The 16263-nt window shown below is 45.4% G+C and overlaps 1 protein-coding gene across 3 annotated transcripts in view; it reads left to right on the forward strand.

Annotated features, from left to right (window-relative positions):
* Positions 1-14699, forward strand: part of Klc (kinesin light chain) — a 129352-nt gene extending 114653 nt beyond the window's left edge. For 2 of the 3 annotated variants that reach the window (XM_084580536.1, XM_084580537.1), the window contains 3 exons: positions 1999-2123; positions 9359-9404; positions 11429-14699. In XM_084580536.1, coding sequence (XP_084436662.1) covers positions 1999-2123; positions 9359-9404; positions 11429-11509 — 252 coding nt within the window. In that variant the 3' untranslated portion in view covers positions 11510-14699. The remainder of the gene's footprint in view (positions 1-1998; positions 2124-9358; positions 9405-11428) is intronic. The other variant, XM_084580540.1, reaches the window with a different exon arrangement.
* Positions 14700-16263: the final 1564 nt, after the last annotated feature.

The raw sequence follows: 16263 nt of genomic DNA on the forward strand, positions 1-16263 counted from the left end.
TCTAGTTTTAGTAAACAGCTTTCCGTGGGTCCTTTAAGTGAACCTAGATGGTATTATACATTTTACATCCAGCAGCAGGGTTCTTAGCATCCGCAAACTGTAAGCTGATGGGTTTTCCGTGACCAGTCTTGAAGATGCCATTACCAAGTTGCTAGATCTTGTGAAAGTTGTTCTTGCCATTGCATAAGTTTACAATTATTGATGTAACTAGTTTAACTGACACAGCTTGGCCGTTATGGCTGTCACTAGCATTTCAGACCATTGGTCCAGTTACATTAGGACTTCAAGCAGGCATGGCTGTAAAAGGGGTCTTAGCTCAATGGAACGTTTCTTCAATATACTTGCCAACTTTGATGCAAGGTTAGCAAAATGTGCACTAACATGATGCAAACTGTAGTGTAGTGGGCCCGCTCGCTAAGGACAGAAAAAAACAAAAAAACAAACAAATTGCGACTCTTAAGCCAAAGGTGCTGGAAGGGAACCAATTCAAGTTCAGTTGTGAAAATTGCGGAGCGCGGCGTCACTGGTCAAAACCCGCGTCTGCCAGGGTGAGAAAACCGCATCTGCCAGGGCGAGGCCCCCAACGCCTGGAGCGCTAAAAATACCATTTGCTCCTAGAATGCAGGGTAGCTCACAAAAAGCAGTGGGGAGATGGCTAGGACATAATCTTTGAGTAGTGGCCAATGAGGCTGTACTGAATTATGGTTTCTCACAAATGCTGTGCTGCTTAGTTTTACGCAGACAAAGGAACTGTAAAAACGCTGAGATTTGCGCTTAACCTCAGCGTTTGTCCAGTTCCTTTGTCTGTGTAAAACTAAGCAGCGCAGCATTTGTGAGAAGATGTTCCAACTAGCTCAATCTCGAGCACTTCTTAATTTGAATTATGGTTTGTTGCTTTTTCACTGCCATGGTAGTTTAATGGACAGTTATTATTTAGTCACGCCAGGCTGATCTAGGTAACTGACTTGTTTCTGCCTTATTCAAAATCAGGGGTTCAACAGGGAGAACTAGTGAAAATGCTTCGATCAGTGATGCAACACTTGTGGTTTCAGTGCCTCAGTGCACGTTAATTGCGCCCTGGTGTAGGTGAAGCTTGGAAGAAGCATTGCACTTGCTCTTTCATAGCTGCTGACCTTGGCTTTGTTTGTCGTACTGTTATAATGTTTGTCATGAATAACCCCTTGGTGTAAGTTTTGAAATTCCAGGAGAATTTCTCCAAAGTTGTTAATTGAAAGAAACCAGTAAACAGTGCAGCCAACTTTTAATCAGTCTTGGCAGAACTTTTTAAAAGGTGGCATACAATAATTTATAGGCGTTTCAATCAGAAGCGCGGGTGAAGCAACATAATTCAGAGCTTGTGACATACTGTGTTCAAACCAGTGGCTACTACCTCTGGACCGTCCAACGTACACAATACTGAAATATTAGGCAGCCTGTTTTCTTTTTTTTCCCCTTTTTGTTTTGATTCGCTCATTCAGTAAGCGTCTGTGTGCGGGCATTCGTACCCATGCCAGCACAGATTACATTTGGGCACTACAGCATGGTTGTCTAACCCCTTCATTTCACAAGAAAAGGCAAGAGAAGAATGAGGCGCTCGCTTCCTTTTGCGAAGTGAGCCCTCTTTCGCCCTCATCGGTCAGGCTACGTTCTTGCCTTTTCTTGTGAAAGCAAAGTCGGATCATCCTTTTAACATCTTTCCCCCCCTCTTTTCTGTCCCCCCTCTTTCTTTCCTCCTTGCTCTCATCTGTCGTCTTTCCTCTGAATGTACACACTGTTGTGTCCATCCCCCTCCCCTACCTCTTTGTTTTCATGCTGCCATTTCGCTGGCTGACACCTCTGCGCTTTCATTCCTCCATCCCCTCCTCTCTCTCTTCTCTCTCTCTCTATCTGTCCCTATTCTCTTTTGTTTTTATTCTCTGCCCCCCCCATCCACCGCGCACCCCCACCACCACACCTCCCATGCGGGACGTTGTGAATGGGCCTTGGCGGGGGTCTCAGAATGGCCGGTTGAAGCGGAGCAGCTCGCTGGGAAAACTGCGGGCTTCCATCCGCCGCGGCAGTGCAAAGCTGGTGCAGAAGCTGAGGGGCAGCGACTTTGCTCACGACGATGACCTCGCCGCACGGTAAGTGCCGGGGGGACACCACGGTCGACCGGCCACCGTGCTGCTCTTTTTTTTCCTCTTTCTGAAGCCCTCCGAACAGTATCCTCACCGGGCTGAGAGATAGGAAGCATGTCTGTGCGGCTCGTTACATTTAAGTAGCAAATATTCCGCTGAGCTCGTATTCTAAAAATGTTCACTCTATTTAAATTATTAGCTGGGTGTGTCGCATTACATGGAAAAAAGAATTAACCAGCCAAAAAGGCACGTACAGGAAAACAGAAGCAGACGGAAAAGAGGCTGGACTACCAACTGTTTGTTTGCGAGCTCAGGGCTCAAATATATACAGGGAACTCAGTCACATAACCCTCTCGCAGTCGCTATCATATCAACCTTCTGTCAGTGGAAACTCAATTTACAATTACCAATATCGGTTACCTTACAATTGTTTGCCCATTTGCATTGCTTGCTTCTAATAATGCATTGCATTAGCTACACAGACATCCTTAATTTTAGTATTTCCCTTTTGCTTTGATCCTTATTAGAGGCTTTTATTTTAGGTGTGTTTGAAGGCACCTTTCTTCCTTATCTCACTTTGTTGCTTCGTGTTGTGCTCTCGGCCCGTGAAGAAAATAGAACTAGGCCCACAATGCAAGCTATGTATAGAACAAAAAGACATACACACGAGGAAAGTTTGCATTTCATTGTTTTAATGAAATAGCTTGTCAGCACGTGCGGTAATTTTACCCTTTTCTTTTTCTGAATGGCTGATGAAAATGGAAAGATGGACTAACAGCAAAGAATTAACCTTACTGAACGCACTAGCTTGAAAGGAATGAAAGTTTCTGATTGGGCATAATAAAGTTGAGATGACTTCGTGGTAGTTTCAATTTCTGCAACTCAAAAAGTACATGTGATTCCTCGGTACTTATCATTGTCTCTGTGAAATTTTGTCGTATGAAAAGAGGGAAGACAGCTTTAATCACTAAACACCCCGTCCAGCATTTCAGTTACCTCTAGCATAAAGGCGTAGGAGAAGCAGAACGGTAGCGGCATTTGAAATAACACTTGTTGGGCTACTTCATTGCATGGAGTGGACTAGTACTGTTTTGCCATGGCAGTGCAGCTACACTAACTGTTTCGTCAACCACTGCTGCTGCTGCTTCGTAAGGCATTGGCCACCAGGATGGCTGTTTGCGCCCCCCACCCCCAACCAGCATCGAAAATTCTGGCTTGCGTGTGCAGTTGCTCCAAGGGCAGCAAATAATGGGGGCAATTCATAAGGCAGTCAACAGTGTAAAGGAATCGCCTTTTACGGCATAATGCAAGCGGCAGATGATGTACTTTTAGGTGACATGGCTTTGGCTGCACCTTGACATGTACAGTGCTCTTGTGCTCTTGTAAAGGTATGAGGGTCTTGAAAACTCGTTCTTTGTTTTTCAACATATATTGTAGAAACTTAGCGTGCAAATGCAGAATAGAATGAGGGTTTCAAATATGTCATCTCGAAGAGAAGATATAGCAAAATAACTATCCTAATTAGGTCATTTCTTATGGCCCATTATGGTAATTTATCATTAAAAAAGACTCCTTTAGGAACATGGTCATCTCAAAAGGCCCGTAGCACATCCTGAAGTTTTTTTCCTTTAATTTTCTTTTTTTATTTTCCTTAATTGTGATATAGCCTGGGTAATCTTGGGTTCCAAGATTACCCGGGAAGGTAACTGCAGCCATGAAATTAGGAGACGCCTGCTTCTGGGAAAGAGAGCCATGGCTAGCCTTGACCGCCTAGTAAAGAGCAGAGATATCAGACTGCCAACCAAGATCCGTATAACTCGTGCTATGGTCTTTCCAGTTGTGATATATGGATGCAAGAGTTGGACTGTGAAGAAGGTTGACCGCCGAAGAATTGACGCGTTTGAATTGTGATGCTGGCGGAGACTCTTGAGAGTTCTTTGGATGGCCAGAAGATCAAATCAGTCGATATTGTCGACCATAAACCCTGACTGCTCATTGGAAATGGAGGGTCAAATTCTTAAGTTAAAGCTCAGCTACTTTGGTTATCTGATGAGAAGAGAGGAGTCGCTGGAGAAAACTTTGATGCTGGGAAAGATTGAAGGTCACCGGAGAAAGGATAGGCAGCGAACGCGATGGTTAGATGGCATCCTCGAGGCGCTGAAGATGAAGTTATGTGATGTTAGGAAGATAGTAAGAGACCGGAAAGCGTGGCATGATATGGTCTTTAGGATCACGAAGAGTCGGACACAACTGAACTGAACTGGATCTAATTGCTGCCATATACTGTTTTCTTTTGGACTTTGGTATTTATATATGATCAAGAAAATGACGTTATAGAAACTTCCTTAGCTTTAGCATGTCCTGTGGACCTTTTGAAATGTTTGCATGCTCGTAAATGAGCTCCTTTTTTTTAACGAGAAATTACCATAATGGCCCGTACAAAAGGGATATGTTGTTTTGCCATATCTTCTTTTCCTGATGAGATATTTGAAATCTAAATGAATATTTGAAATTGGCATCTTATTCTGCACTTGCGTTCTAAGTTTTGACAAGATATGTTAACAAATATGAAAAAAGCTGCTGCCTAGTCGCTCAGTGAGAGGGAAAGACATAAAAGCACGTTCAGCTTGCTGAGGCAGGCTTGCTGGCAGCTGGTCGTGTTGTCCAACAGGCAGCAAGAGTTGGACGAAGAGTTGCTGCGTCATTAGCAGTGCCCCCGGGATTGCCATTCTTTTTGTCATGGGCTTGTCGTTCTGTATTGCTAAAGTTACCACATTCAATTTTCCCCATTTGTCATCCTCCATCCAGCATCCCTTTCTGTTTTCATTTTGTGTGCTCTGTGGTGAATGGTGCATTTTCCTGGGAGCATGTGGTTCCCATAGATTCTCTTAAGAGCATCTCTGTTCCTTCTTTTCTAACTTACCATTTTTCTTTTTTCTCTCCTTTTTGAGATACTTTTGCTCTCCAAAATCAGTTCTGGTGTCATCAGTGTGTAACGGCGCATAACCTCTCTAAGTTACTTGTAGTTCATGCTGTCGACTTGGAGAGAAGCTCACCGCTGGAGAAGGCTCCCATGCTGAGCGATAGCTGTTACTCCCACCACCTGGTGCTGGATGTAGATCATGTTTAAAGCTAGTTAAACATTGCTCTGGACCGTGCTTAAAGTCTGCGCACCAATGAATACTCACTCCGGGGTACATTCCGGGAGGGGGTACAGTGAAACCTCGTTATAACGAACAGCTAAAATATCAGAAAATAGTTCGTTCTATCCATAATTAGTAATATAAAATTTCGTAGAAAATACACGCAAGAGGAGCGAAATTCAATCAGAGAAGGCGCAGCAACTCGGAGGGTGCCTACTTGGGTCACGTCCATTTATTTACGCGCAAAGAACTGAGTTATCGTGGCCTGCTTTTTTTGTGTTGATCGTGTTCCGTATCACGCCCTGTTCACTGTTTACAAACGCTCAACAAGCGCAAACTCACTGCTCGCAATAGCACTGCAGTGGCGGCGCGGTAAATCCAATACAGCAAGCGCTTCTTGGGAAGTCGGAATGTTCTCATCGTCTGCAGGGTCAGCCTGAGCTTCGTCTGTGGGATGTTCAGAAACTTCCACAGCGATTTTGGCGTCCGTCAGTACAGCTGTGGTCGCCGCGATGTTGTCGCCGCCTACAAAGTCCTCTACAGTCATTGCTGCGGGCATGTCACCAACAAAACGCGAAAAATCGTTCCAGGCTCATCGAGCTCGTGGAGCACTGCTTCTGCTTCGTCGGGATCGTCCCCATCGTCACTTGATGCACGGGTCTCTGCTGGAACAAAACCTGCGTGCCAAAAGCAGTTGGCAATCGTTTCGCCTTTCACGCTGTCTGATGCCGTTTCAATGCTCCCAGCAAGTCGATCTTCAAGTCCTTTTTCATAAGAAGCTTCACGAGAAGAGTGTCAATCAGTCTCCTCTTGTAAACTGCCTTGAAGGCTCTGATTTTATCTTGAGCTTGGTCTTTAACGTCAGTGCAGCTCTTTTTTTCACGTTCACTGCCATCACAGCACTACGCCCACCTGCACACCAAACTCGACACGACGACCGACGCAGCCTCCGCTGAACGCTACGACGACCACGCCGCAACGCCGCTGCTAACACTAAAAACGCGAAAGACGCAAAAACCAAAAAGGCAAAAAGCAACATTCGATCGCGCCGCTGCCGCCACTGCTGAAGCGGCGCTGTCAGCGATTGTGAGATGCGAACGATTTCTTGTGGCCTCTGAGATCACTTCCGCGTGCCCAAACAGGCGTGCGGGGGTAATCTCGGAGGCCATGGATTTCTTTGGCTGCCAACTCCCAATGCCGTCGTGGCATCTGTGGCGCTGTCAGCGCCTGCAAGGGTGAGGTAGTCCTGAACGTTTGCTGCGCCGCACAACACATGTAGTGCAACGAAGCCTGCCTCCTGAGGTAGTGCTTGGCGTCGCGAAGTTCATAATATCCGTTTTATGCCGAACCGCGTTCGCTATGGGAAGTTAAAATACATGTATTTGACAAAATAATTTCGGAAGAGTTCGATATATTCAATAATTCATAATATGCGTGTTCGTTATATCGAGGTTTGACTGTAGTTGTTTGTGGCAATGCTGGCTTGGTTGTGATGCCTGCCTTGAGCAGTCTTGTTGCAAGGCTGTGCCAGGGAATCTGTGTGAAGGATAGTATGTTGCATCACCATATGGTGAAGGATGTGCTTGGTATGACCAGCCATGTGTATTTCACCTCAGTGTCTTGAAGCCATGATGTAGCAGTGGTAGAAACAGCCAGTGAACATATCCTGGTCATAGCTCGAGCATTGTTTATAGTGGTGTCAAATATTTTATTCTGCGAGATCTTTACGGGTCTGCTGATGGGTAACTAGATGTATGCATAGCTTAACATGGGGGAGGCTGAGGTGGGCAGATGAAATTGAGGTTTGTGGCAACGAAGTGACTGCAGCTGGCACAGGACAGGTTTAATTGGAGAAACGTAGGAAGGGTCTTTGTTCTGCGGTGGCCATAACTGGTTCGATGATGATGAATGTGTCTGCGAAGCGGAACAAACGTTTACCCAGGCCAATTTTTTGCTATGCGTAATGCAAATGCCTCAAGCCATGAGCATTGAGCACAAAGCACTTGATTGCAAGCCTGTAATAATCTCTGCAGGCATTCAGTGCTTTTCTATTGCATGGTAATCTGAAAAGGTCCAGATTCTCAATGTGCTAAAATTCTGCGCTCTGTCCACCATGAACATGAGCCGGTAATCAAACTTCATGTTGCTCAAACACATTTATTTTTTTTACTTGTTCTGCCTAAGAGCAGTGTTCCTCTGGCCCGGCTGTTGCTTCTGGTGTTCTGAAAAGTCTGCAGTGTGTGGTACGAGGGCAAATGTGTGCTGCGTGCGTCTGCGTGCGGGGGATGAATTACTTTGTTACCGGGGCGTGCGTGTTGCCTGTTACACACTCGCCGTTATTTGTTTCGCGCGTCTACTAACATGTGTCCCAACTAACCCATGGCGGTGGCCGGTCAAGCCTTGCATGAGGCTTTGGCATGATATGGAAAGGACTCATTCTTGGACTGTCAGCCACCATTCTGGGTCTGAAGAAACTGGTGGCAATTCATCCTCTTTCCTTCTTCCTTTTTTTTCTCTGTGGAAATTTGGGGAGGAGAACGTTCTTTTAAAAAACTGTGCTTACTGTGTCTGGTACTCCTCTAAACCTCTGTGCTTGCTCTGTGTGCATGGTGTGGTCATTTTCGTGGCTATTATAATTTTGCTATTTACCGACTGCCCTAGTTTTTAGTCTTGATTAGTTGTGCCGCACATATCTTTTGGATTGCGATTTCAAGGCACCATTGTTTCTCTGACTTCGTAAGCTTCACATTGCGAGTTTTTATTGGGCCAGTGATCTTTCCACGTTTGCTATGACTACCAGTATTTATGTCGCTTATAAGGTGAGGCCAACTTCATGCTAGAGTCAAGGTAACTAGTCCAGACTGAGTGAAATCAGCCCCGCCGCATGGGCTCAATGCTAAGAGCACGCTGCTAATGATCCCAAAGACACGGGTTCAATCTCAGCCACGGTTGTCACATTTGACAGCAGGAGAAATGCAAGGCTCCCATTGTCATCGCACATTAAAGAGCCCCAGGTGGTCAAAATTATTCGGAGCCCTCTAGCCCGAGTTGCTTTGGGCCATTAAACCCTGTAAATCAAACCCAAACCAAACCGTTTCAGATTAGATGTCATTAGTTGCCGGCATTTTAGTCAAGTAGCATTGATGCTCAGTGTTACAAATTAGCATGGAGATAGAGCTTACAGACTGATGCGATGCCTCATTGTATTTGGTGTGCTAGTCTCAGTTTCTAAGTCCTGTCTCAGTGTTTTTTTCTCAATATGATCTCACTTCAAGCACTTGACTGTTGCTTTTTGAGTTTTATATGAGGGATTATATATTATTCATGCAATGCAACTGCAGGTAAATAGTTACATTTCAAGTGGTATTTACCAGAACCGTCTTGTCATACTCTCTCTTTCGTGCTATTGTGTTGCCATTTCACGCATCTGTGATTTAACTGGAGGCATAACCATTGATTGTTATCATTTTTGTTGGGCAAAATGGCACAAACTGATGCGTCCTTCTTGACAAGTAAACGTTTTGTGCCCAGAGACAGATGTTTCCAGAGAAGCAGCGACACGACTCTGCTGTCATGTCGGTGCACTTTGTAATATGCGGGCCGAAACATTGTTACTATTGCAATATAGTGCACCGATTTGTCGATATCTCAGTTCCTGGTTATTCCTTGTTTTGTGTGCAGTAGTGTGCAAGGCCTAATGGACCCCTTGCAAAAATCGTTAAGTAGGCTTTCCCACGCTGCTTCTTTCCCCAAACATGGCGTCACTGGCTGCCAGAAAAACGGCGATATAGACCTGAAATCGCATATTGCTTCCACACAGATGCATTTAGTGGTAATAGGGCAGTTATGCGAATATGTTCTGATGCATAAATCATATGAATTATGGCCATAATACAATGTTTCAATACATTGCAGTTCTGCCATTAATGGGGAATGCAGCATAGAGGTGAAGCCGACTTAACATTTATGAAAGGGGTCTATAGTGTTCCCAGTACTACTGCGTGGCCGTTAGTGCTGTCTGGCTGGGAGGAAGCAGTGACACGGGTTTTGGGACATGTGCCTAATGTGTTCTCTCTGCTGTCTCTTTTCTGTCTCTAGAATGAAGCGCGCCAGTTCCATGTGCGCCCTTAGTACCGACCCTCAGGTGAGAGGCCTAGTGGTGTGGTTTATCCTCAGCTGGTTTGTTGCTTGGCTTGGCTTCTTGCGAGCCAGAATAGGCCGGCACTGGACATTGCTTTATCAGAAGAAAAAAAAAAAATAAAAATTGATTTTTTAGTACTGCCACTTATTATGCAGAGCTGGCGCTGCCTAGGTTTCTCTGGGCATTCAGTATGCCAGCATTGTAGGTGGTTGCATTAAGCTAACGGGTATTGGGCGCGATGAGATACTATGGCGCCACCTCTCGGCAGCCCCGCGTGACACACTAAGTGGGATAACGCACTTTGAACTGCTTCTGTTTCTTAGGCAGTTTTGTTGCGCGCTAATGCTATATTCATATATTTATTTATTTACACTTTGGTTTGGGCCTGTTTAAATTTAATTTGAGGTATTAGGCCTACTTTTTCATCGAGCTAGCTGCCGGCGCGCGGGCCCAGCCGATAACCAGCGGTGTTGTTGGCATTATGGAAGGAACTGACGCTTCCAAACACCCAGTCAGCCGCAAAGTGCCAGTGAATCTCTATTAATAAGAATTTTTTGCTAGAGGAAGCAGAACTGCCAGGCACCTGATAAATACTGAGCGCTTTCAAAAGTGCCGGCGGAAGCGGTGCCGTTCACCCAGCTCCCTTAAACTTAGTAGAATAGACAAGTCAAAGTGTGAGGAAGACGTGGTTTAATTTTTATAGCAAGTGTGAAGAAGTGCTTCCCACCCAGCGAATTCTTGCGCCCATATTACATTCATTGACATTCTTGGTTCTGGTGTGCATATTTGTTTTTCCCAGGCAGAGTAGTTTTGCTGATGCACACCTCAGCATATCACCACATGTAATGCTCCATTTCCAATTTATTCACGTACTGCGACATTTCAAATTACATCAGCACCGCAGGCGGTGCCTGGGACAACTCATCACGCGTAACGCTGCCCGTGGCTGCAGAATCTTTAGCTCACTTCAGTGAAACTTCCACGTCAACGCCTTCATTCTGAAGAATGAGGCCTTCTGTCTTTCTGGTGATCCTTCCTTGTTCTGGGAGCATACTGCTCCGTGAAGGCAGCATCTTTTTTATCTTGCTATTAATAGGTCTTCGTTAGCTCCCCAAGTGGTGAGCACAAATTAAAATGCGCGTGCCTTTCCTTCTGCCTCTCCACACACCGAATTGTTTAACGGGAACTCCATGGATGAAATCTTGCTCGCTGAAATGTCTGCTGCGCGCATGAGAATGGCCACTCACTGCTTCACTGCTTTGCTCATTCAAATTTTGAATAATGATTCCATGAGCATGTTTTCCGGGTAGCAATGGGAGCTCACGCCGGGTTCTGTCGCGTACGTCCGGATCCAGAGCTATAAAGGACCCTGGCAACAGCTTAAATAAACCTCAGCAACGATGCAAGATAAAAAAAGTGCAATGCTGGCACTCCTTATCAAGCAAAAGTACAGAAAAAAACGTGACTATTAGCGTTTAAAACACACTAATTCGATTGAGCGCCTGCTCCAGCAACAGTAAGAGGAGTCACGTAATCCTACTTGCTCCCCTAGGTTGACGCTAGCGCTATTCGCTCCAGTATTGGCGCTTGCGCCCAATACTTTGCGTTGCACCGAGGAAGTCAGAAGTTGTGCAACCCCAATGCCATGATGTAAACAACATCTGCGTATAACCTTACCCAGTCGCATCAAAGAAGACGGGGGACTGCACAACAGAAAATTGGAAACAAAAGCTTTCTGCTACCACCCACTGGATGGCTCTAGTTGTCCAGGAGTGCTTCGAAAGTTGGAAAATTGGCTCTTGAAACTATCGATGAGCGGCTATTGACGTTAATAGGCATGGGCAGGAAATGGTTGAAAAGCACTTGGGTTAAATTGCAGGGCTTCCATTTATACCATATTGAAAGCAAACAGAACTTGGCAGCACTGTTTCAGTGATTTCCTTATCTGTCTGATTTTGCTTTTGCTTCGGTTGGTGTGCTGTTAACACCGTGACCCTTCTTTCTCTCCTTCCCTTCATTCTGCTTAGGCCAAGAGCAACCTGATGAACATGCGGCCGCGCACAGCCAGCTCAGACCAGCTTCGCTCCACCAGCAAGAGGGAGCTCTAGCACGCCCTAGGAACGCCAGTCCTCACCGCAGCCCCCCTCTTTGTTTTCTCCCAGAATTCCCGGGTCCTTTCTCGCCTACAACGCACACACCTCCTCTAGGGAAAGTCGCCTGCAAGCCAGTCTACAGACGATTCCAGCTGAGTCAGAGGCTGCCTTCAACGCAGAGATGAGCCCAGTGTACTTATCCCAACATGGTTCACGAACAGCACCTTGTTGCCGAACGGCTCCGTTCTCCGGGGTTACTGGGCTGCCACAGTGGCATCCACATCGCTGAACGCTGTAGTACCCTGTTGCAGCTAAAAAAATGAAAGGGAGAGAGTTGTGATGGCCAATTTACGCCAGGTTACTGAAGAGTTTGAGACCACTGTTTTTTAAATTATCATCATCTTCTTTATTGCTCCATGGCATTTTTTTTTTTTCAATATTCGTGCATATTCATGCCCCCCCCCCCCCCCTTCCATTTTTCTATACCAATATTTTATTTTGCCCTTGCCAACATTCCATGATCACACTAGCGTGAGACACATTGGAGTAACGCTGCTTGCTTTTTGGTTCGTATCCTGCTAGAGTCTCCTTTTAGAATCAAAGCCCCCCCACTCCTCCCCCTTTTTTTTTTTTTTCTTTGCTTTGCTTTGCCAGCTGCCACAATTATTTGCAAAGCAGCAGAAGAGTTGAATTTCAAATGCACTCGGGACATGGCCCTTGTCCCTCTTCGGGAGTCTTTGCCTTTCTTTAGCCATAGCAGACAGCTCTTTTTTGTTTTTGCAATATTTTGTTCCTTTGTTGATGTTTTATAGAATGCATATAGGCCAAATTGTGAATGGGGGTTAGGAGCCAGAACTGTGCTGGCGTATTCGGCTGTATATAAAGGTGAAAAATCTCACGTTATTGAACGCTTGCTACGAAGGTGTTTGTACTGGCTGAATTTAGTGTGAGCACAGGGACATCACATTATTATATTTTATCACATACTTCTTCAATGCGGATTATTAGGTAGTAGCTATTAAGATTGCACAGGATATGTTGAGCGACAATCTCTGTGGCTGCATCACATACCAGTACATCGCTGTCTGCATCGTTGCACCAGTGACCAAGCTTCGCTGCTGGGCAACTTGAACACGTGTGAAGAATCTGCAGAAAAGGAAGTTAATCGGCATTTGCTGAAGTCGGCTGCTGTTGTTTAGTATAGTAGTAGTTTGTAGGCAGCTGAGTTGGACATTAACTTGCTGTAGTTCGTCCGCTTGCATTGCTTTTAAATTCTGCAAAGCTGAAGGAAATATATAAATGAAGAAGCAGCTCCTCCATGGAAGATTCTTCAGATTGTTGAGCTTCATAGCGACACATCCTTAGGACTCTTGTATTGTAAAGGTATACTGCCTGAAGCATGTGGCATTTTATGCTTTGGCTAAACGGTATCAACTCTTTCGCTGATGGCGTGCGTTTCACTACTGCTGATTGGTCAACATGCAATGCTTTGGCTTAACTTTATCAACTCTTTCGCTGATGGCGTGTGTTTCACTTCTGCTGATTGGTCAACATGCAACGGGTGTGTGAGCAAAGTGGTTACTGCAAGTTATTTTGGTATAGTCTTTCAAACTGCTGAATATTATGCTTCTTACCCTAATGGTTCCCTTACTACTATATATGATGGAGTGAAAGGTATTGCCATCATTCAGCAAGAGATCTTGGGGTGTCAGAAGTTTTGCTGTCATTGCTTGTTCAAAATGAAAAGTGGTCGGCCTTTGAAACACATTTGCTTTATATAATAAGATATAATAAGCAACAAGGTCATTGCGCTTTTCCATTTCGTTGCCATCTTGGCTACTAGAAATGTAAAGGGCAGTGTTAAATTGGTGTTCTGAACACGCTTCACTCTGAGGGAAGCATGTTGCATGACACTTTCTTAGGCTCCAAGTGTGTCATTTGAGTGGCAAAAAGGTGAGACCTTTGCTCTGGGCCTTTAGCCGCTTTTCTGCCAACCTTGCACTTGGCTGTCGTGCCTGCATTCGAACAGTTGTCAAAAATATTAGCCATCCAGCATATTGGCAGCTTTCCAACATTCCTAAGGCTTCTGGTGACAGTGCTCTTGTTTTTGAAATGTATCGCAGGAGCATGGCTTCTGGCACAGTGTTATTCCATCCAGCCATCTGGTGCTTGTGACGTCGCTTGAATAATTGCTGCCATTTAGAGGCAGTGTTACACTGTTTGTTTGATGATTGCTTTGAGTATGCCTCTTGTTATGTTTCAGGGAGGAATTTAGTTGAAGTAAAGAGTGCACATTGTTTGAGCCTACTGCAGTAAGTCACAGGTGTGGCATTGGGTACCTAAACAATGGTCTGCAGTCCATAATCTACCTGTAGGGCACCACTGAAGATAGTACTGTGCACAAGGTGATCATAAACACTGAATGAGCGACAAATGGCAGGATGCTCACGGACTTGTGGATGTATCTGGCATTTTATGCTTGTTCAAGCTCAAAAGCAGTGTCCCAGGCAGCACAAGCCACTGACCAAATATTGGACTGCATTGGCATTGCACTGGTCCCATGTAGGGTCGGACATTGCCAACATAGTGCCATTGTTTGGTTGATGGTCCATTTGCGTGCCTTGCACGCATTTGCCGTAATGCTGTCACTGTGCGCTACTTTGCAGGCCTTTTATATACGGCTTGCTTGTGTGTCTGCAGGAAGAGGTTTGTTCACTCAAGCACAGACTTGAGCTCATAATGCACCGCTGGTTAACATTCCGTTAATGAAATCTCGCGCAAACCAACCAGTGTTGTTGAGAACACTGGGCTCTACTGCATAGCTGCCTATGGGGAAGGCTGGCACCAGTTTCCTTCTTCCTGGTTCCTATCAACTGTTGTGCAGGTGGAATGTGAGGGGATTTTGCCCCACTGCCTTGGCATGCAGACGTTGCTGAAAGAGAGATAAAAAGGACACTTCTTTTTTGTTGTTATTTATTTTGTTACTGGTGCTTTTTCCTTTTATTTTAACATATTGACGATTGTTGTGGCTGTTGCGCGAACACAGTGTGTGGCATTTGACGTCACGCAGCTGTTTTGTGCCCGGCATTGGGACATGTGAAATGGTGTACATATATGATAATGTACATGTGCGCCTGCGTGAGCTATATTTTGTGTGCGTGTATGTCAGTGTGCGCATTTGTACTCGAATAAAAAGTGTACCATACGGTGGCTGTCCATGTATCATCTGTTATCGTGTTGGCAGAAGGTATCGTGAGCGGGGGCCCATATTGAAGCAACATTATCCGCCTGTTGATGGCGGAATGGAAACCAGCACGGTGTTCATGGGAAACAGTTTAGTGACAGAACAACAAAGTTGTAGTGAAAACATACCATGATTGTGTGTGGGTGTATATGTATGTGTTGAAATGGTGAATGTAAGCCGAAGCATTTCACCACCTGCACATCGCAAAACTGTTTGCATGTGCTCGTTTTAGTTTGCAGGTGTGTTGCCTTTCTCTGGTAAACCACAGTTTCAACTACGGCTTTAGTCCTCTGCACCTTCGAGGTGTAACTCCCAAGGTCAAGTTTGGTACAATTTGACCTTCAGCCGTGCTGGGGTGCGGAGGTGTGGCTATGGCGTCATGCCACATGGCACGGTATGAGAGGTGCAGCTGTTAACCCAACTTTGCCGCTGCTGTATTACGTGACTAGGAAGGGGGGTAAAACAACTCCTTCGGTCTCACTATTAATGAGGCACACGCGGGGCCTTGTCCATTGACTCTGCCATAGGAGTCTGGCTGCGTCTTACAATTCAGACGATGCAGCTCGCTGTAAAGAATGCTCAGAAAGAAGCGTGCTAGGCTGACAGCCAAAACCAACAAATATCGAGAAGCAACACGTATGTCTGGGAAAGGCAGCAGAAGAAACTGGCAGCAAATGTTCCTGCTGCTTCAACTTTAGCGCCATGCTTAAGATAGCTTTTACTCATATATATATATTTAGCTGTGCTAGACCTCTGCCGTCTTAAGTTGACGTTAACGACGAAACTTTGGCATTGGTGTCGACGTTGCGAGCGAAGAATCATGGGCATGGCACTGGCAGGTGGTAGCTGGCAGCTGACATGGCCAAGCACTGATTCTTTGATGGCTTATGCGACAATGAGACCACGTGACATCAAAGTTTGGAGGAGCTGCCAGGTCTAGTTGCTCACTTGAGGTGGGAAGAGCATTAATGGCTCCTGTCTGCTGCTGCCCTCGTGAATCCGTTTTTATGTGCATGTATTTTCTGCTCAATTAATTACAGACTCCTTAACTTGGACCGGTAATATCACATACATTGTTAGTGTGCAGTCCTCACTGCCATGTTATCGAGCTACCGGTCGTAAATGACCACCTGCTTTAGCGAAGTCGTATAGGGATGTGTCTGCATGGCCTAGGAGTAACATACCTGCCTTGGTATACGAGAACACTAGAAGGTTGATTCTTATTCCACCTTCCCACCTCGAGTGGGCAACTCGAGTTGGCAGCTGCTCAAAACTTTCTGATATCGTGATCTCATTAAGTCGCACAAGCCATCGAAGAATCAGTGCTCGGCAAAGAAAATTCACAAAATATATTAATCAAATTTTTGACAAGGTGCTGACCAACAGAAGTCTCCAAGCTATAAAATGCCTTCACAGCTGCTGAAATCTGCTGCTTAAAACAACAACACACCTGAATGTAGCACTGAGGGAAGCCCACCGATTGTGGTTGAAGAAACCTTTGACAGAAGTTCATATGTTTGACCTT

This window comes from Amblyomma maculatum, chromosome 10 (genome assembly GCF_055883805.1).
Source record: "Amblyomma maculatum isolate TAMU_Amacu chromosome 10, ASM5588380v1, whole genome shotgun sequence".
In the NCBI taxonomy this organism is placed as follows: domain Eukaryota; kingdom Metazoa; phylum Arthropoda; class Arachnida; order Ixodida; family Ixodidae; genus Amblyomma; species Amblyomma maculatum.